A 21,206-nucleotide genomic window follows, 5' to 3' on the forward strand; every position below is an offset into this window, starting at 1 on the left:
CTAAGCGATTATAAGCAGTCAACGCCATACCTGAGTATTTCCACCATGGATCTGCAGTGTACCAATGACAGTCTCAAAAACATGGAATCAGATAGCCTGGGTTTCATGCGTCACATACCTAAGGAACCAATTCCATCAACTTCCAGGGTGGGTCTTTACATATCATTAGCATAAGGATATGTTGAAACGAGAGCTATCAGAGGAGAAGCCAAGTGTGGCTAATTTGCATATTCAAAGCTCCGCGAATATTAAATGAAGCAAACGTGTATAGTTACATTCAAGCCATTTTAAGGCCATGACTAAATCTGCTAAATGTGTAATTGTGAGTAACAGAGATGAGTTTTGGGGGGTTTAATCAATGCAGAACAGGAAATTTAAGACCATCCATCCACAAGTTATCTTGGTCATGCTATCTTGGTCTCTCGATAGATTCTGCCAACTGAAATTTCAATTTAGTCTGAGACCTTTTTTTCTTTTCTAAAATCTACTCAAACATACCTGGGTCGCCCTTTTCAGGAAAAGGTCCTATAATGGCAGAAAAGAGCATTGTGGAATTCCTCTGGTGAGTCCTGCTCCTACAAATACTACCATTGCAGCATATGTGTACCACTGTTGTAGGCCTTCTGTTGAAAAATTACGATTGCATACACTAATTATCTCAACATATTAAACATAAATAATGATTTATTGCATCATGGGCAAATTGACCACTATAGGCCACCATAGGCCATAGAGCTACCATGGAGACTTGGTTTGAACTGAAACCTGTAGTCATGCCTATTCCACATGAAAGACTGGGAGCACACACTGTCATGCAAAGAGTGTACATGTTACGTCAGACATACGTATATTATGAACCTGTTACGGTGAATTGTCTAAAACCAACTGCCTTTTTTTATGGGAGGGTATGCCAAAGCTAAAACACTTTAGTTCAAACATCCATTTGTAATGAACATAATATGCAAAGGAATATGATTCTGACAGAAATATGCCCCACTTTCAAGTGCAGCCATGTTACAGGATAATTTTGTGTTGACATGGCAAAGAGGTTCATTTGAACCAATAGGAAACCAGTTAAAATAGGAAGCTTGTTAGATCATCTTCGCAACTGGAACAAATGTTGGAATATCAGTTCCATCTCATCTATATCACTTCAATGAAATCCTTTCAATGACCGCAAATTGCCAAATTGGCATTGGTGTTTTCATTACAGTTTTGATCAGCATACCAAGACTCATTCAGACAGTATAACACTTATGGTAAAACTGAAGATAGATTTTTTTTTTTGTGGTAGCTATTGTTTTCTATTTGTTCACGGTATTTCATGATACCCATTTCTGATTACACATGCAGCTGAATTCATTCAAGTTTTTCTCCTGGTTCGGTTGAAACACGCCCCATAATCACAGCCCAATGGAGCGGTATCAGACTCATATTCTGACTAGAATTATGAGTATGACATCGTCAGGCTAGTTCTGTACTGTACCTGCTTAAAATCAATGGAGTATCGGTACGGAACTGTACTGAAGGCATAGGAAATCTGTCTTCTTACAATAATGTTATCAACAACTAGAATATCTATACATATCTGAAATACAAGCTGCATTTATGACAATGGTTTCATCATAGTAAACAGAGCATTTGCAGTATTGCAACCTAGCTTATCAATGAAGGCCGTATTGCAGCTGTGAAACAGCAGTAGTTCTTTTGCCAGCTAGAGGACACCAGAAAAGACAGTTGTGTAATGGAACAGCAATGGCAGCCTCTAGATACCCCATTTATCACAAACAATTTGGGAGGGGTGCCAGAACAGAGATCAATACAGCGGAAGGCCAGGAGTTCACTAAATGTGCCATTTTGACTGACATTAAATTGTCATTCAGGGAACTGAATTAATCCCGTTGTGGCCTAAATCTGGTGATATCACAGAATGAAAGACTAACCTTAAGTCACTTTGATATCTAAGTTACATTCAGGATATATAGTCACTTATCCTCACTTAAAAATCTGCCATTCTTGTAGATTCCACTGATTTCTACGAAGCCCCTAAAGTCCCATAAGGTGATGTTTTTTTTTTAATCTTGTACGCACAAGTGATAATTTTTTGGGAACAAGTTATTATCTTGTGCACTCAATTAAATCATTTGTTCCTACAATAAAATAACTTGTGCGCACAAGATAAAAACTTGTTGCCACAAGATAATTAAGTTGTGCAAGATGAAAAAATATCACCTTTCTGGACTTTAGGGGCTCCATAGATTTCTTTGTAGCCTACCAAAAAAAAGTTGGTGTTTGATTGATTACAACACACATCTTTTCGGTTGCAACTTTGGTTGCAATATTTTTGTGTACTGACAAACAACATAATTGACTTTCCAGGACATAGAAAACCCTCTCCACAGTAAGGTTTTACCTAGTAGAGTGAGTGCCACTAAAAATACATCCAGCTGATGACAGAGCATGATTATTGCTGCTGCAAAAACTGCTTATGGGGGTGACGCACAAAAACATGCCCACATCTCCCCCTGCCCTCGCATTCCTCAGAGGCCTCTGAGCAGGGGTGGGCATTCTTCCTCACAGAGGGGCTGGTGTTAGTGCAGGTTTGCTCTCTGACTGAACACACACACACACACACACACACACACACACACACACACACACATACATACATGCACACAAGCATACACACACACACACATACACTCACACACACATACACACTCACACACTCACACACACACACACACACACACACACACACACACACACACACACACACACACACACACACATACATACATGCACACAAGCATACACACACACACACACATACACTCACACACACATACATACTTACACACTCACACACTCACACACACAAACACATACATACATGCACACAGGCATATACACACACATACATTAATTCACACACACTCTCATTGCATTAAACTGACACCACTGGATTAAACTGACTAGACTAGACCAATCTTGGGGGGCTTCACTTGAGTCAAAAGTTTGATTCTAGTACTGTATACTGTTACTCAGCTGGAACTAAACAAACACAAAAGAACAATCAAAACCTCCCAGGCCCTTAACTTTGGCGGGTAAAACGGCTCACCCCTGCCTAAAAATCAGTCAAGTCTTATGAGGGTCTCAGATATCACCAGAAGAAAGAGGCTCAGATTTCCAGCCACTGACTCTGATGAGGGGAAACCTCACTCTCCACTGGGAGACCAGGCATGGTGGCCGACAGACAGCAACACTGCTACTTGAACTCCCTGCAAACGCACTGCAGTAAGTAAGTGCAGAGGTATGTGTGCAAGAGGTCTTCCATATAGTAAAAATACATACATTAATAAATAAGAAACAATGAGAGGGTATGTGAAATGGTGGTTGGTTTCAACAAGGTCATGGCCCCTAAAAGAAGGTGGCATTGGTCGAGGAGTAAAGGAGAATCTGTATTTCGGGGTATTTTCTGATCTTTCAGTTCATCTCAGAAAGGGATATATAGCATAGCCTAAACATGACTGCTGATGTCAGGTGGAATGCTATGATTTGCAATGGCCTGATTTTAAATATCGAAATATGTTGAAGTAAATTTAGCAATTTTGCATAGTGTGCAGTATCAGTCAAGTCAAGTCAAGTCAAATCAAGTCAAAGTGTTTATTGTCGCATGCACCAAGTTGCTTCAGTGCAGCGAAATTCTTGTGACTTGGCAGGCAACATCTACGCAGTAGACGGCATACAAGATTAAAAAATAACATATAACAAAAACAACATATAACAAAAACAACATATAACATTATAACATATAACATGTAACATATTACAAGTTTTGTTCTGTTAATTACAACAAGAGGTAATTACAAATTACAAAGCCATCCATACCTGATCAAACTCTCATGATCAGTTGTTTTGTGACAAGGGAACAGGCTTTGGAAAGCCCATTCTTAGGGCACTCATTTCAACGACGGGCAAATGGCATCGAGTAAACAAACGATTTTGCATTTTTAATACCCCAAGCTAGATCCGAAACCCAAACATAGATGGGTCAGCATAACACTCCCACACGCCACATGCTAGCTTTAGTTCATGCACGGCTGACTTTGTTTGTTGCCCATCAATTAAATTAGGGCCCTTAATGGGCTCCTCAGTGTAATTGTTTTACTCTAATCAATCATGCCACTTTATGGCAGGGAGATGACAAAAGAATATTGATGCAAAATAAATAAATAAGATAAAATAAAAAATGTGCATGTGGCCTATTTGTGGACGTATGCTATACTCTCTGTATTGAAATACAAATCATCAAAATAATAGATAAGCTATTGCAATTAAGAATAATTTGAAACCTGACACACTTGAACATGTATTATTATTTTATTATTATGAAATCTAGGGCCTGTATTCATTTGCAGAGAAAACGTCTGGAAACCCTAACCCTGCACCTCTAGATTTATCATGTCTTCTCTTCAGAACCAAACCTCTGAAAAAATGCCATGTGTCGCCTGATGGGTGTGGCCTTACGGATCCAGCTCGATAGCATGAAAACAGACCACATTGACTGAACACAAGTCCAGTAAAATATTTTTTTTTATCAGAATGTGTCTGCAATCCTCTACATAAAGCAATACATTACTTTGGGAAATCGCTTAAATGTTTGTACCAATTTCAATGCACGCCCTTATCAGATACTCTAAATGAATCACTATTAATGACTATTATTTACATCAAAAAATAGGTTTCATTGGCTCTAATATGGGCGATATATGCTGTAAATGGTCCCTTTCAAGCAGAGACCGTAGACCGCTAGCGAAAGACTGACCAGAGCCATTGAACAGCCTAGGATGTGACCTCATAATGTAATTTCCTCGAGGTACACGAAGCAATGGCTGTGACCACGGCGAACCGTTTTTGTGCATCGCATTGAGGCGGAGATGCGTTTCCAAAATGGCTAAGGTTCGTGTGAGTATATCTCGTGTATTTCATCGTTTATCGTAATGTGAACGTGAGGGGATAGTTTTAACACCAAATATTGAATTATATTCAATCGTACACATTGTTTAGAGACGTTACCGACTCCAACCCATCCTGCGCAACGTGACGCGCTACAGTACGTCTGCAGCCTCATCTTCATTCGGCTAGCAGGAAGTATGTTGAATAGGTGGGAAGAAAAAAGACCGAGAAGAACCAAAGTCGGTGGTTGATCTAGGGAAAAAAATCCAAATGGCTAGTCAATGAACGTGTTAATTTCGCGCGCTCAGATAGGGTATCGATCACCCCACTCATTTACGTCTCGGAACGGGTAAGTTAAGGAAGTTAAAACGTCTGTAACAAGATGATGTTCATCATTCGTTCACCGCTTATTTGCCGTGATCTTTGTGTTGATTCCGTGCTAACTAGCCTACTAGCTCCCGTTAGCAGCAATGCTAAAAGCCGAGCAAATATAGCAATATTTAAAACTTGCCCTGTTAATACATATGGACGATTAGAAGCACAAAGAAAATGAACGCAAATATATTAATGGATTTTCTGCATATATATATTTATAGGACGTGTCGTTTTTGTTTGTGCTTGCAAAATTCATGGTTAGCTACTCTCAATGCAGCAACTTCCGTTTTCCTCTCGTTTAGCATCGTGGGGGGTAGCTAGCAGGTTAGCACAGCTAGTTAGCATCGTAGCCAGTCCTACACAAAACCCAAAGCAAGTTTAGCTAGCTAGCTAACGTTAGTGAACGCATCTCCTTAAGAATTCAGGCGGGCTTGCTGGTAATCTCGTTATTCACAAGATTTTGGTCCTAAATTTATTGTCCACTATGATACGAAATAGCCATTTATGGAACCGTTATATAATATCTCAAGATTGGTTGGTTTTCACACTTGACCTAGCTAGCCCTTTAGCCAACCAGCTAACGTTAGCTAGTTTATGTTTACACAGCTAAATTGCTATCAATGAATTACAAATATGCTGTTTTGATGGTAAATAGCTATTGAGTTCCCATCTGTTGCTGCATATCGTGTATTTACAGCGTTGGATTGCAAGTATATCAAGAAGATGCTTGCATCTTTTAAAAGAAAATTTCGAACAACGCGAGGTGGCTGCTCGGTCCACCGGCCTTGACGTTGCCTAATTTGGGGAGTCGTCTAGGGGAAAATAACACGGAATGTCGCGCGGAACGGCGGCAAATAGAGCCCGCTTTGTCCGAATAAATCCATATCGCGTGAAACGTGGTGTAAAAGACGAATGAAGGTCATTGCAAAATACAAACGGGATCTACCCTAACTCGGATGGCTGCAAATTCCAAAATATATCAACGTTTGTCGAACGCGCCTTCCATTTTCATTGTCGAGGTGTTTGGCCAGCTAGCTGTTAGCCATTAGCTAGGTCGTTCGGTAAACAGACATTTCGTCGAAGGTAGTAGCTCCATTTAGTATGGCCAAGGTGGGACATCGAGTCGCCTACCTCCCAATAATAAGCTTTAAATTTGAAAATATATTACCCGATTCTCACAATGTGCGAAGATTGTAAAAATGAATGGAACTTTTTATCGACCGGAGAATTTACATATGAGCGCGCTTCATCTGTTATTGCAATGCAACTTAGCACCTTGCGGGAAAGCAACAATTTTGAGAAATGTTGTCTAAAGGTTTATTTATTGTAAAATAAAACGAATGGTTAGACGTTTACCGTCACATCAGACATAATAGGTATATTCTTATAGATATTTAGCCAACCATTGTCAACCCATTGCACATCTGGCGATTTCAGGTCGTTGCAGCCCACACAGCCCCTGCGCTATGTAAACATCTCTTAAAAAATAAACGGCCAAACTCGCAAACCTTTACACACGCACGCTTTTGGCGGTAGGAGTGTTTGAGTAAGTTGTTGACCACATGGTTCGCTCACTTGACGAATCATATGTACAAAGGAGTATTATTAGTAAAACGTAGTTATTCAAGTATAAGGAGACAAATTAGTGAAACCATTTTAGACCAGGTAGGTGGTCCCTCTAGCTCACAAGGGATGGTTTTGAAGTCTAACAGCAGATATTTTATGTAGAACAGACCTAAATAATCAGTTGAAAGAAAGAGCAGGTAATACCTGATTACCTTTGCTCTAAGTGCCTCATGACATTAAGTATTTTTAGTAACCATTTTCAATTTGTCTGTTGATCAGTATAAGTATCTCCACATATCGAAATTTTGCACGTTTTACTCCCATTCACACTGTAATATTTTAATTTTATGCAGTCCCTAGTCAGAATCACCACATTTACAATATAAGATATGAAAACATCTGTATCTGTCCACCGTTGCTCTCTTTTCTTCTGAAACCAATTTATTTTTTTATAAAATTCCTGGAAGTACTGATTCAAATTATTCACTTGTTAATTTCTGGAAGGATTAGAGATTATCTGTGGCCCATTCTTCAATGTGCTCAAATAAGTCACTAGAACAATGCTCTCCCAACATGGAAAAGATCTGCCTTGCCAGGCATGAATATGTTTGCCTCCGAATGTAAACAACAGCTGACAGACAAGCGTAGTGGAAATGCGTTTTTTCCCCCCTCCCCTCCCTCTCCTCTTCTGTGTGTGTGTGTGTGTGATGCTGGACCCATCTGGCATTTCGCTACACAGATCTTGACAGACTCGGTGAGGCTAACGCATCCAGATGGCCTGGCATTGGTGCCCGTGGGTTAGGGTACCTACCCTGAGGGCACAGCGTTGCACTCTCATTGGTGCAGCAAGACTCCCCCGTGTGGGATGAAAGGGTAGTCTGACGGAGGTGTCACCCACACCTCACACCATAAGAAGGGAATATGCAGCGCGAGCAAGGGGGGGAGGGGTGAGGAGTGGAAGGCTGGAGGCCTCGAAGAGCTTCGATGATCAAAAACCTGCTTTTTAAAATATAAACGTGAAATTCTCTGCATCTGCCTCAAAATTGTGGCTCAAGTTTTTATTTTGTTTTTGCCGTATTTTTCTTTAATTTGAATAAAAGCTATTTCGTGTAGTTCCATGAAATTTGATTCGCTGAGCTGGAATAATGCTCAATCATACAACATAAGTGGGCCAATTGTTCTGCTTAGTAAGTCAATCATTTATCATTTGAGCAGACGTGATGTCGTGGCCTATGATTGGCCTTTGTGGTTGAATCAACCTTCTCTGGATACATTTTAGGAACAAATAACAGCAAGACACCCCCCCCCATTCCCCCCAAAATAATTTTTATCTTTTACTTTTTACCATTTTATTTGCAAAGATTTGTAACAGGTTAGATGTAGGGTGCTACAAGGTCAAAGGGGAAAACTGCATAATGGTATTCCATTCAGACAAAATGTAGGTGAGTGACCTCTACCATCATTTTGACATAGTTTGTAATTGCTCAAGGTAGGTTCATACTTTGGCTTCATATTGAACATTATTTTAATAATTTTACAAGAATTTTACTACAAAGTGGCTGCCAACCAAATTGGCTGCCTTTTAAGCAACTGATTCACAAATTCAATATTTATATAAACATATTAAAATCTGCACAGATTGGTAATTAGCCTACTTGAGTGAATTTGTTTCATACAATTTAATAATCATTCTCAACATTGACTGGGCGGAAATGTACAGTGTTTTGCTAATAGTGTTAGACTAAATATTTTTTCCTGTTTTCTTTACATTTTTTGAGGGTTCGTGGGGCTATATTATCATAAGGAGAAAAAACTGTAAAAGGAGTTGGTTGGCATTTAAAGCCAGTTTGTTGAACAACATGCGCAAGTGTGTGGATAGGAATAACACATCTTAGCTGTCTGACCGCCCTCATTTGGAAATGCAAGTCTAGACGGGTTAAAAGTTGCTGATGCATCCAATAATGAAGACCATCTCCTTTATATCTCTCCTGACTAACCCCAATAACACATTTGCTTGTCAGGTGGACTGACGTCAGTATATAGTCGTGTGTGTAGATAATTATACAAAGTAGGCTAATTAGCATATCAATATCAGGTTGTTCAAAACCTTGTAATCAACATGTTTTGTACATAATGTTCTTTTTTTATGTGCAGCTATTTACATGCATAGGCATACTCAAATCAATATACACATTTGCATAAAATGATGGTGTAAATGCTCATTATAATGAGAATATGAAACTTGTACTACTTGTACTCTGTAGTTAAACCAGTGCAAGTTTATTTCAGCATATGAATATTTACATAATTACTGTTAATTACTTTTTCATGATGGTATGTTAATATAAATATACATTGATAACATTTCATGTGTCAAATATAAGTTTTATTGTTCAATCATTGCAAAGATTTCCAAACAGTAACCACCTCCTCCTTCTTCTCTCTCTCTCTCTCTCTCTCTTGTGTGTCTCCTCAGATCTGCTCCAAGTGACCAGTCACTGCCTGGACGCACACACACTGCGCTGCTCTTGCGGGGTTGGAATTGAATGGCCAAGAGGAGAGAATATCTGTGATTCAGGTAACAAAATGGCTGACACCACAGAGGCTGAGAGCTGAGAGCTGAGAGTCATTCGTTGCCCCCTTTTGTTCTTTGTTTTCGAGGAGCGTTTTATGTGGACTTCTCCCCCTTCCCATTTCAATTCACTGAACATGGCCATGCATGATATAAGTCGTGCCAAGGGGTTTCCTTGTAAAGAGTGTGACATGATTTGCCCCAGTACCCCCAGCCTCTTGGAACACATGAAAGCACATTATCAGCAAGAGGAGAGCGGTAGATTCGATTGTGAACAGTGCGGACGCGTCTTTAAGCACGCCAATAGCTTGGCTAGCCACAAGAAGTCCCACGAGGTGGGCTCTTTCCAGTGCCCTGTCTGCACCCGTACTCTGCCCAACGCTCTGGCTCTGAAGAATCACCTGCGTATCCACACTTTGTCCCCCAGTGCCCAAGCCGAGGAGGACAACGAAGACCCGGTGGAAGACGAGAGGGACTACGGACTAGCCCAGGACCTGTCCGACACGGGCTTCCGGAGTCACCTGAACAACAGCGGGATGATGGGCCACGACCACGACGGCCAGAACGACAAGCAGAAATCACCCGGATCCGAAGACGCCTGGGACCGCCCGTTCAAGTGTGACCAGTGTGACCGCACCTACAGACACCACGGTAGCTTGGTGAACCACAAGAAATCTCATCAGGAGGGTGCGTTTAAGTGCACCATTTGTTACAAGCAGTTCAATAACTTAGCAGCCCTAAGCGCGCACGAGCGCACCCACTCCAAGTTCAAGCCCCCGGGCCTGTCCATGAGCGGCGGCCCCCTCGGCGACAACCAGAGCGACAGCCGCGGCCCCCAAAGCGACGACATGGCCTCCTGCTTCTGCCACCTCTGCCAGGTAGCCCTGCCCAACAAAAATGACTTCCAAGAGCACATTCTCTTGCATAACGCAGCCTCCTCCTCACTGGGGCTGACCCGGGGGTTCCCGGGCATAGTGCCACATAACCTGAGCACTGTCCGCTCCCCCGGCGTGCACCCATACACCCCCACCCTGGGGGACCCCCTGCCGCTGCCCCCCCTGTCCGACAAGCGCTATGACCAGATGCTCGGCCCCCCTGTTAACAACCCCATATACACATGTGCATACTGCGGGGCGGGCCACCCCGACCTGGAGAGCCTAAAAGTTCACTACCTGACCCATGACCCCCATCCCCCGCCTCATGCGCAGGAGGGCCCCTCGATCCTGAGCACCGACAGCCTGGGCTCCAACTCCCAGCCCTCGGTGTCGTCCCCCGGAGCAGGTGAGTCCCGTGGGCAGCAGCAGCAATCGTCCTCGGTGGACGACGGCGACCGTAGGTTTAAGTGCCAGGAGTGTGGCAAGAGCTACCGCCATGCTGGCAGCCTGGTGAACCACAAGCGCTGCCACCAAACGGGGCACTACCAGTGCACCATCTGCTGCAAGCAGTACCCACACCTGGCTGCCCTGCACAGCCACCTGCGCAGCCACAAGTCCCGGCCCACCACGCAGGGCCTCAACAACGAGGGCGACTGGCTGTCACCCGAGCCCCTCACGCTGGACTCTCAGCAGGGCTTTGTGCACTCCCAGGACCACGGCAGCGGTGCCACCACCCCCATCTCCCTGCCGGGCAACCTGGGCGACGCCGCCCACTTTGTGCCCGATGGCGGCCACAGCAGTGGCCTGGACTCACTGGAGTTCCACGACCGCTTTGACGGCTCGCTCTCCCAGGGCAACTCCGGCCACTCGCCACTGCCCCAGAGCCACCGGCAGGCCGACCGGCACATGTGCGCCGACTGCGGCGAAATGTACTCTGACATCTCGGGCATCAAGTCCCACATGTGCCCCCAGCGCCGCCAGCAACAGGGTGGCATGTCCAATGGCTACATGGGCTACCACGGGCAGGGTGGATCCATGCCCAGTGGCAGCATGAAAGACTCTGGCGGCCAGCGCCGCGGCCAAGACCAGATGCAGTACAGCAGCGGTGGCGGAGGGAGTGCCGCTGGGGGAGCCGGTGGCCCCTCCCATGGAAGCGGGCATAGTGCCGGCGGCAGTGGTGGCGGTAAGCGCATGGACAACAAGGGCGGCGAGGATGACGACGACGGCGAGGTGTACCAGTGCTCTGTGTGCGGCAACCACTACGCCAGCCTGCGGGCACTCCGGAGCCACTTGCGCAGCCACGGCACCGTGCAGGGCGGCAACCAGGGCGCCGGGCCGTCCGCCCTCTCCCCTACCAGCGAGCAGGAGTGGCGCAGACGCCAGGAGGGCGGCGAGGGGGGCCTGATGATCTGCAGCACCTGTGGCCAGAGCTTCTCCCGCAAGCAGGACCTGGTCAACCACCAGCAGCTGGTCCATGGCATCACACGGCCAGACGGCGCCAGCATGAGCACTAGTGCCTCCACCAGCAATGGCAAAATGGACGGAAGCCGGAACCACATTTGTGTGGACTGCGGCATGTTCTTTGCCGACCGCCACCACCTGATCACACACTTGTGCCCAGGCAAGGCCAGAGGCGGGGCACTGGGGAAAAGCATGAACGGGGCAAAGGGCATGACAGGGGGCGCTGGCACCAGCAGTGGGCTGCCCGGTGACCACAACCGGTCGATTGGCGACGGCGATCGCCCCCACAGGTGCGACCAGTGCGGCAGGAGCTACCGGCACCCTTGCTCTCTGCTTAACCATAAGAAGTCGCATAAGACTGGTGTCTTCCGATGCCTGGTCTGCCAGAAACGCTACTACAACCTGCTGGCCCTCAAGAACCATCAGAGGACCCACTTTGACCTTAAAAGGTTAGCCATCTTTGCATGTGTTTCATTTTTTTTTTTTTTTTTTTTTTTTTTTTTTGCTTTGCTTTTTTCTTTTTTTGGGGTACTTTGTGTAAGTGTGTGTATGTGTGTGTGTATATGTTTTTTCTTTTTTTTTCTTCTTTAAGTTGTTCATATTGCTCATTTTTGTTTTACATTAAGTCCTCATGTAGTTTCTAATCTTTGTAGGAATGGACTTGAAACAGCCACTAAAAACTGTTTGACTGTTGCTGAAATTCTGGAGAGGGCAACGGATGTTTTTGTTTATGTGACTATGCAAAGGGGAAAAAAAAAAAAAAAAAACAGCTCATGAATGGTTGTTTTTTCCCCCCCTAACATCTGTATCTCGTTGGTGATTTGTATAAACATGGCGTTGAAATTTTTTCCCCACTCTGTAGTACACGGTTTCTGCGCATATGGCTTTTAACTTTTTAAAGAAAAGTTTGGTGTTTGCTGTGTTGTGGGGGACCATACTATTTTATCTAATTCCACTCTCCGTGTGTGTGTTTGACTCTGTTGTAGGCACAAGTGCGAGGAGTGCGGGAAGGCTTTCAAGATCCAGAAGCAGCTGGTCAATCACCTGAGGCTCCACGAGGAACACCGCGCCAAGAACCAAGCCCGCCAAGGCATGAATCCCAACGGGGGCCGCTACGAGGGGGGTCCGTCCCAGATGCAGCCCATGAACCAGGGACGGGTCCAGAACCCTGGGAAGTACCAGCACCATGGCCAGCACGGGCAGCACAGCCAGCACGGCCAACACATGCACCAGCAGCAGCAGCACGGCCAACACGGGCAGCACCAGGGCTTCAAGAAGCCCTACGAGGCGGCGGGCACCTCTCGCCCACCACAGCCCGACGACCCCGAGGGTCGGCGCCCGTTCGCCTGTGACCAGTGCGGACGCACCTACCGGCACGCCGGCAGCCTGGCCAACCACAAGAACCTGCACAAGACCGGCGAGTACCACTGCAATGTGTGCAACTCCACCTACCCCAACCGGCTGGCCATGAAGAACCACCTGCGCATGCACTTCGCCATGAAGAAGTTCACCTGCCCCGACTGCGGCCGCGGCTTCCGCACCCAGCGCCAGCTGGAGACTCACACCACCAACCAGCTGTGCAAGGACCTGCCAGGCACCAGCGGCCAGGGTCCCGTGGCTGACTACGAGTGTGACAGCTGCGGCGAGGGCTTTGCCACCGCCACTGATCTGGCCTCACATGACTGCGCTGCCTCCGGGATGCCCTCGTCGTCGGCCTCCCTCAACAGCTCCAGCCTGAGCATGGAGACTGGCGAGCTGGGCTCCCCCGAGCGGGACGAGCGCCCTTTCGCCTGCGACCTGTGCGGGTGCGCTTACAAGCATGCCAGCAGCCTGCTCAACCACAAGAACACGCACAAGACGGGCAACTTCAGCTGCTCCTTCTGCGACAAGCCCTACACCAACTACATGGCTCTGCGCAACCACATGCGCATCCACACCCAGAAGAAGCGGCACATCTGCAACACGTGTGGCAAAGCCTTCCGCCTGGCCCGCTTCCTCCGCAACCACCAGAGGGTCCACGAGGAGGGCCACACCCGCTTCGGCTGCCCCAGCTGCGGGAAGAGCTTCCAGGGGAGGTCGGGCCTGGCCAGGCACCGCTGCGGGGACAACCAGGTAGGCAAGGAGGGCAGGAGGAAGGCCGCATCAAGCGCGCGAGAGGGAGAAGAGTGCCGGTTCACGTGAGTTATCGTCTGTTGTTCGTGATTCTTGATGTGACATAGAAAAGATCACAGGTCTCTACATGTCTTATTACAGGTATATGATCTCCAATCCGGCTTCCTCGGGACCATACGTGTGCCGGAATTCGGATTTTTCTGAAGTTTGGACAGTTTGATTAGTGGAGAACAGATAAGTCACCCCCCCTTTGCTTTCAGTTAGCAATATGCTTTAGAATACTAGGTTATCGTAAACAAAAGCAAACAAACAAAAACAAAAGGTTTTAAATTGAAATGTTTTGTATAGTCAAATTGTGTTTTTTACATTTTGCACACTTTTTCAATTCCCAAAGTAACCCCAAGTCCCTCCTCAATTAATGATGTCTGTTGGTACCAATTTGAAAATGTTTGTAGTGTTGCCTTTTTGTGTTATAGGCCATTGTCTCCTTTTTTATTTAATCATTTGTAGATCTGTCTGTAGTCTTAGCTACATAGTGCTAGAAAAAGTAATGTATTTGAGATTTTAGATATATTGTGTGTGCAGTAGCAGATAGCATAGCTGTTGTCATGGTGCCAAACCCAGTCATTTACCCCATCATGTTTGTATGTAGGTTTTGGGCCCGAACCTCCTTAAATTTGAGTTGGGGGCCAGAAACATTGATTATTTTTTAAATTTGTTCCATCCTTTTGAAAACGATCATTAATCTTAAATGTGTCAGTGCATTTTTATTTTCTAGCTCCTAGAGGTTGTGTGACAAGCCACATGCACCTATGAAGTCAGTGTAGTGCCATGTCCATATAAGGACAGACTGCATAGCGCTCCTTCAGATTAACCAGAGTGAATCAGTGTCGCCACCTGCTGTCTAGGATGGTAAACAGCTGATCTTCACAATCTGAATAAGTCGAGCCTTGCAGCTGCAGGAGGCTGTCTGACTGTTTTGTCCTGCTTGTGGACAGTAAAAAAAAAAAATCGACTAATTTATAACATTTCCATTGATTTGAATTAGTGCTGCACGATTAATCTAAGGCTGCCATTTTAATTAAATAAAAAAATCTGTGTGTGAACATGACAACCTATTTTTTGATTGCGTGCAGTCCGCTCATTATCTACGGCCATAATAAAGAGACGACCGATCAGTCACTGTTTGGCCCAGTGAATGCGTGTGCCTTGTATGGTATGAATATCCGTTGTGCAGACCAGAGGACTACACTACGCAGCGATTTTTAGCTTGCTCAGATTTAACTCGAGGGGGGAGTTATCAAGGAAAGTCATGGTTGACAAAAATTGGTGTTAAACGGTACTACGATGGCAACTAAGATGTCAGTTAGACAACTCTGTGTTACTTAACTGACGTTTGTGCGCGTGTGCATAAAATGGACGCCTCACCAAAGCATGTTGAGTTTATGACCAATGGCTCGCACTCCGCTTTTTTTCCGGAGGAATGCACTATAATAATTGGTGGCTATAAAGGGTTTCGAAAAACCTCAACGCCATGGCAGTGCCTTGCCATCAAAGTAAATTTGTGATTTGATACATTTTTCTTGCCGTAGGCTAGGCTGTTCTTTGTTTGACCATTTTGTCCATATTTTTAATATGATTGAGATGCTAAGCTAAGTCTAGCTAAGTATGTGGAAACAATTAGGATAATTTAATTATAGCCTACACACAGGCTACAGTTTGGAAATTGACCTGTCACTCAGTGTTAATTAAGTAAGTCTACTCCCTTCATTCTAATAATCATTTCAGCTGCAAACCTAATTAAAAGCGCACCTGCAACAAGCCAGGATCAAAGTGAATATTTTTATATTAAGTGGTACGCTATACATGAATAGCTCTCATTAGTGTAGATGAGGTGTGTTGCCAACACTTCTAATAGCCTATCCATGTGTTCACAGCCAGGCTGAGCTTAGGAAAACTAGTGGAGGGGGTCTAGGCGCAAGACCATAATGGAGGGGGTCTAGGGGCAAGGCCATAATGGAGGGGGTCTAGGGGCAAGGCCATAATGGAGGGGGTCTAGGGGCAAGGCCAGAATGGAGGAGGGGGGGGGTAGTCAGGTCTGACTGGTAGCCGTGTCCACACCCTTTAGGGGTCATATCATAGTCATCGTTTTGACTGCCCGGTTAAAAAACACATGTAGACACGTGCCTGTCTTACTGTCACTTACTGGAGGATACTATTGAGCTGCTCAAGAGTGTACATACATGATGCCATTTGTTTACTATATTGCAATATTGTCCACAGTGATCGCAACACGACTTTTTCGCCAAATCGTGCAGCCCTAGGTTGAATTTACAATTTAGAAGCCTCCCCAAAGTCAAAGTTTGGACTGTGATGGAGTTTTGGGCAGCTGGATTCAAGATCATATACCTGTACTTGTGCCTTTCTGAACAGATAGCATATAACTACACTGATGACACACCGTTAGGTTCCACTAAAAACCTACTTAGAATGACTTGAGGTTGACTAACCCAGAGAAGACCTAATGTAGTTTAAATGAGGTTTACTAACACGTTCAGACATGCAGAGTAAGGGGATGTAGAGCGAAATGAAGCACTGAATTAATGGCTTCTCTCCTGCCCCTCTGCTCCCTTCCTCTCTCCTCCTCCTCCTCCTCCATCTCCTCTTTTATCTTCCTTCTCTCCTCTCCTCTCCTCTCCTCTCCCTTGTGTTTGCCCCGTTGTGGATATCTACAGATGTGAACAGTGCGGCCGCTCCTACCGTCATGCCAGCTCCCTCCTCAACCACAAGAACACCCACACCGTCGGCATCTACCACTGCGCCGTCTGCCTCAAGACCTACTCCAACCTGCTGGCGCTCAAAAACCACCGCCGCATCCACTCGGAGACGCGCCGCCACCGCTGCCCCGAGTGCGGCAAGGCCTTCCGCGTCTCCTCCCAGCTGCAGAACCACCGGCGCGTGCACCTCAAGGAGCGCGAGCTGGCCTGCACCCTCTGCCAGCGTAGCTTCCCCAGCCAGGCCAGCTTCCGCCTCCACCAGGAGATGCAGCACGGCATCGCCCGCAAGCAGCCCCAGCAGCATCAGCACCACCACCACCACCACCACCCCCCACACTCCTCCTCCTCGGGCGGCGGGGGGATGTCTCACGGAGGTGGGTGGTGGTGGCGGTGGCGGAGGGGACCTGGGCTGGGGCTCTGGGCTTGACCTCACTCTCATGCAGGCCCAGGGCCTGGACCCCAACGGCCTCCCCAAGCTGACGCCTTCCCTGCACGGCCCCGGGGGTAGCGGCTCCGGCGGCCAGCCGTCCTCCCGCGGCCGTGACGGGGACGCGTCGCTGCGCAAGGCGCACGTCTGCGACCAGTGCGGGCGCGGCTACCGGCACGCCAGCTCACTGCTCAACCACAAGAACAGCCACAAGATGGGCACCTACTTCTGCAACTCCTGCCAGAAGGAGTTCTCCAACCTGATGGCCCTCAAGAACCACCGGCGCATCCACACGGAGCCCAAGCGCTACCAGTGCCCCGACTGCGGCAAGTCCTTCCGCGTGTCTACCCAGCTCATCTGCCACCGGCGCATCCACACCAAGGAGAAGCCCTTCTCGTGCCAGCAGTGCGACAAGCGCTTCTCCAGCAAGTCCAACCTGCGCCACCACCAGAAGGTCCACTGGAGCAGCACGGCGCCCTCATCCAACGCCAACACCAGTCTCGGCAGCATGGGCGCCGCCAACTACCTGGGTATGCCCGCGGGCCCCTTCATATAACCCAAACACACACACACAAATACACACAAATGTCTGTGTGCTGGGTGTCTGTGAGTGTGTGAGTGTCCTTTAAGGGTTGGGGGAGGATGGAGTGGAGTATTGTGTGTGTGTTTAGTTTTTTTTCAGTGTTTTTTTTTTTTTTTGTATTGGTGGGTGGCTTTGAATTAGACATGCCAATAGTTTAGCTCTGTGGGTTCTTGTTTTGTTTTTGTTTTCCTGTGTTTTTGTTTGGTTCCTTTATTATTATTATTTTTTGAGGTGCCAAAAGTCCCCCTTCGTCCTCCTTCACCACTCCTCCACCCTTCTCATCCACCACCCCATCTCCGGTAGCAGCTAGCCTCGGAGTCGTTACTGTAGGACTCTCACGTAGAGCAGGGCATTCTGGGTAAGCACAGAGGTCCCTGAGATGCACCGTGGACTGTGTGTGTGTGTTGGGTAGGGGTGGCGGGAGGTGGTGGGATCAATGCCCTTTAGGACTGGTGGCTTAAATAACTCAGGTTGGACCTGCATGCGCCTACACACACAAAAAGATAACCTCATCCCCGTCACCGTGGCGACTGACCGACCTTACCTCTGCGATGGCCTGGTTGTAAGTGGCTGTCCCCTCTCGTTTGTGTCTAGGGCAAGCTTTAGACTCTTCTTTGGGGCCCTTAACGTGAACTGGGTTGTAAAACTGTACATGAGTAAACACAGCGTTTTGGAGAAGAACTATCGGGTGCATGTTACGCGACGCGGCCAGAAGCTGGTCTCAGAGACCCTGAATAACTGTCAGCAAAGGGGGACAAAGCCCTTAAGTAAATGCCGATGCCTTTTTGATGGTGGTGGAGGAGGAAGTGATGTCACTGTAGCTTCTCCAAGTCAATCAATGAATACTACCATGGAGTCAAAACACGTCCCAATCAGATCAGGTGTAAAAAAAAAAAATATTTTCGTTTGTAAAATGTTTGTCATCACATTTCATCCCACACTCTGTCCAGTTCTCCTTGACGAAGCCTTGTGCATAATGCGTTTCGTATACGTACATATATACATATATATATATATCTATATCACGAAGAAATGGTAATGACTAACAACTTCAAAACGAAAAAGGAAAAAAAATCTTGTAGGCACTAGTAATAATGTTATTTGACATTGTATAGTGTTTCTTTTTTAATACTGTGGACAGAGGTATCGTATTCTCTGTTGTGTAGAACTGTATCAAGGGTGGGGTGTGTTTCTTTTTAACGTTTTTTTCTTTTCTTTTTGTAATCCCTTTTGATGTTCTAATTTTTTCTAACTTGTGTGTTTCTTGCAGCACGAAGATGAGCTTCAAACCTTATAATTCTGCAGATGACAGCGTTGCGCTTATTGGGTTCGCCGTGTACCTCCCCTATTATTTCAATATGTTGCTCTGAACCCATACTTCTAAAACCTGCGCCAAACTAGTTAGTGTATAGAAAGGATAGGTTGTGCTACAAAAAAAATAGGAAAAAAAAAAACTACAAAGGAGAAAAAAAAAAAAGAAAATGTATATTGATAGGCCTGTGCCAGCATTTGGTTTTTCCTTGTATTGTATCGTATTCCCCACTGTATTATTTGCAGGAAGACTTTTATATAAAAAAGATCACTGTAGTACGCGTTTTTATTTATATTAACACTTTTAACTGAAAAGAGAAAAAAACGCTAGTTTTAGAACCTCCCATGTTAGGGCTGTGGTTGTACAGAGGGCGCTATCCCCCCCCCCCCCCCCCCCACCCCTTCTTCATCTTAGCTCGCTTCCTGTGACATTATTCTTCGTATACACATGACACGGAGTCAGAGATGACGGACTCCTAATGAACACTTGTTACAGTGACTGTACCCTCCATCCTCTAAACTCTCTTTGTTATGCTTTTAAAGAAGAAGAAGAAGAAGACGGAAAAAAAAAAATGTTGTCTGTCCCTTGTACAATAAATCGGGGGAGCGTTATAATGTGTATGTTTTTTTGATTGCAGTACGATGAGTATTAAACGGATCACTGTAATGTTTTCTTGCCTTTCTCACACGTGATGTCGTGGCGGTTCTGCCCCCTCCCAGTGCCCTCTCTGCCCTCTATTGGCCCCCCCACCCCCTTGATCACCAGCCCCTCCCCCTCGTCAGATTTGGACTTTCTATTCCACGCTATAAGCTCACACTTTTAAGGGATGACTTTGTGAACTATTGAAAAGAAAAAAAGAATCATTCAGTCGACCATATTTTAGAATTTTTCTCTTTTTTTTTTTTTTTTTTTTTGTTACCCTTTTTGTCGTATCCCTTGTATTTATTAGTATTTTCTTTTATTTAATTGCGTTTGACTATTTGAAGCTCAATGTGAACAGCTTTGGACCTGGGAGCACTGGTGCTAGGAAGTCAATTCTATTTTGAGTGACCGTGACGTTCTGAGGAGTATTGTGAACACAAGTAGAGCACAGGAAGATTGTATATTTATGTACTCAAACCTTCAAAATTTGTTCCCATTTGGATGGTTTAAAAGAGAGAGAAAAAAAAAAAAGAAAACATACAAACGCTTCCAAGTTGCGAAAATGGCTAGTTTCGAAAAAGGATTGGGACTTTGAACGAATATAAATATGTATTTTTAAGTTTTAACTTTTTTTTTTCTTCCTCCTTCATGCATATATATATGTAATGCTGACTATACACTTTTTTTAAACTACATTTTGATAATTCATTTCCTAACAGAACCTGTTTGGATTATAACCTTAATGCTCTCAAGTAATGAAAATAAATAGCTAAAAAAAAAAAAGCCTTGGACAGTTGAATTGTCGTTGCTGAGAAGTTTGTCCTCCCCCCCTTTTCTCCTTCCTTCGCTGGCCTCAAAGTCAGTTTGCAAAACCCACTACACATGTAAAAGTGACAAACCTCACACACTTAGGGATAGATTATTATGGGATAGATTATTTTGGCTCATACAGGTCTTGTACCTGTCTTCTTCCATCACTGTAGATCATTTCGATTTCGTTTCATTCCATTTGCTGTATCTAAATGGAATTGGGATTTCTGAAAAGCTCTAGCTCTGTAAAAGTCACGAAGAAAATACCAGTTCAGTGCCCAGTGAGTTAGAAGAAATGTTTTCCAGATTTGGGGGGAATACAAAAAGAGTGGATAAATACTAAATCACGTTTTTTTTGTATTTTATTTATTTATTTTTAGAAAATGGTCGTCTTTTTTTATATATATATATATATATATACATTTTTTTTTATGCAATTGATTTAAAAGTAATTCCTGGTATCCCCTTGCGTAAACATTACTACCTAGTGAACCCGCAACTATTTCACCTCCGTTAACAAGAGATCACGGATGGTTGGCCTTCTGTCTGAGCATCGCATGTTAAACTGAGATCATATTTGAATAGGCCAAAGGGTAAGGGTGCAAACGGCTGGATATGCAAGAAGAACATTCAAGTATTACACACGTCCAGCAGAGGGGTTTTATAGATGCTTAGGATCTGTCTTATTTTAACACTAGTCCCCACAATCTGAACAGACCCTGACATTAAAACGGA

At 45.3% G+C, this 21,206-nt stretch overlaps 1 protein-coding gene across 8 annotated transcripts; it reads left to right on the top strand.

The window, feature by feature from the left end:
* The first annotated feature begins 4,798 nt into the window (after positions 1 to 4,798).
* On the top strand, positions 4,799 to 17,251 carry si:dkey-89b17.4 (zinc finger protein 646). 8 transcript variants are annotated; one of them, XM_042709206.1, is made up of 6 exons: positions 4,975 to 5,308; positions 8,262 to 8,342; positions 9,377 to 9,478; positions 9,900 to 12,257; positions 12,792 to 13,985; positions 16,656 to 17,251. In XM_042709206.1, the coding sequence occupies exons 4-6, from the start codon at positions 10,009 to 10,011 to the stop codon at positions 17,122 to 17,124; spliced, it is 3,912 nt and encodes a 1,303-aa protein (XP_042565140.1). In that variant the 5' UTR covers positions 4,975 to 5,308; positions 8,262 to 8,342; positions 9,377 to 9,478; positions 9,900 to 10,008; the 3' UTR covers positions 17,125 to 17,251. The 8 variants fall into 8 exon arrangements, with proteins under 8 accessions (XP_042565166.1, XP_042565129.1, XP_042565140.1 ...); XM_042709253.1 differs by lacking the exon at positions 8,262 to 8,342 and adding an exon at positions 14,062 to 14,154 and having other exon boundaries at positions 16,654 to 16,786; XM_042709254.1 differs by lacking the exon at positions 8,262 to 8,342 and adding an exon at positions 14,062 to 14,154 and having other exon boundaries at positions 12,792 to 13,920; positions 16,654 to 16,786.
* The last annotated feature ends 3,955 nt before the right edge of the window (positions 17,252 to 21,206 follow it).

The sequence above is a fragment of the Clupea harengus genome, chromosome 1, assembly GCF_900700415.2.
Source record: "Clupea harengus chromosome 1, Ch_v2.0.2, whole genome shotgun sequence".
NCBI classification, from domain to species: Eukaryota; Metazoa; Chordata; class Actinopteri; order Clupeiformes; family Clupeidae; genus Clupea; species Clupea harengus.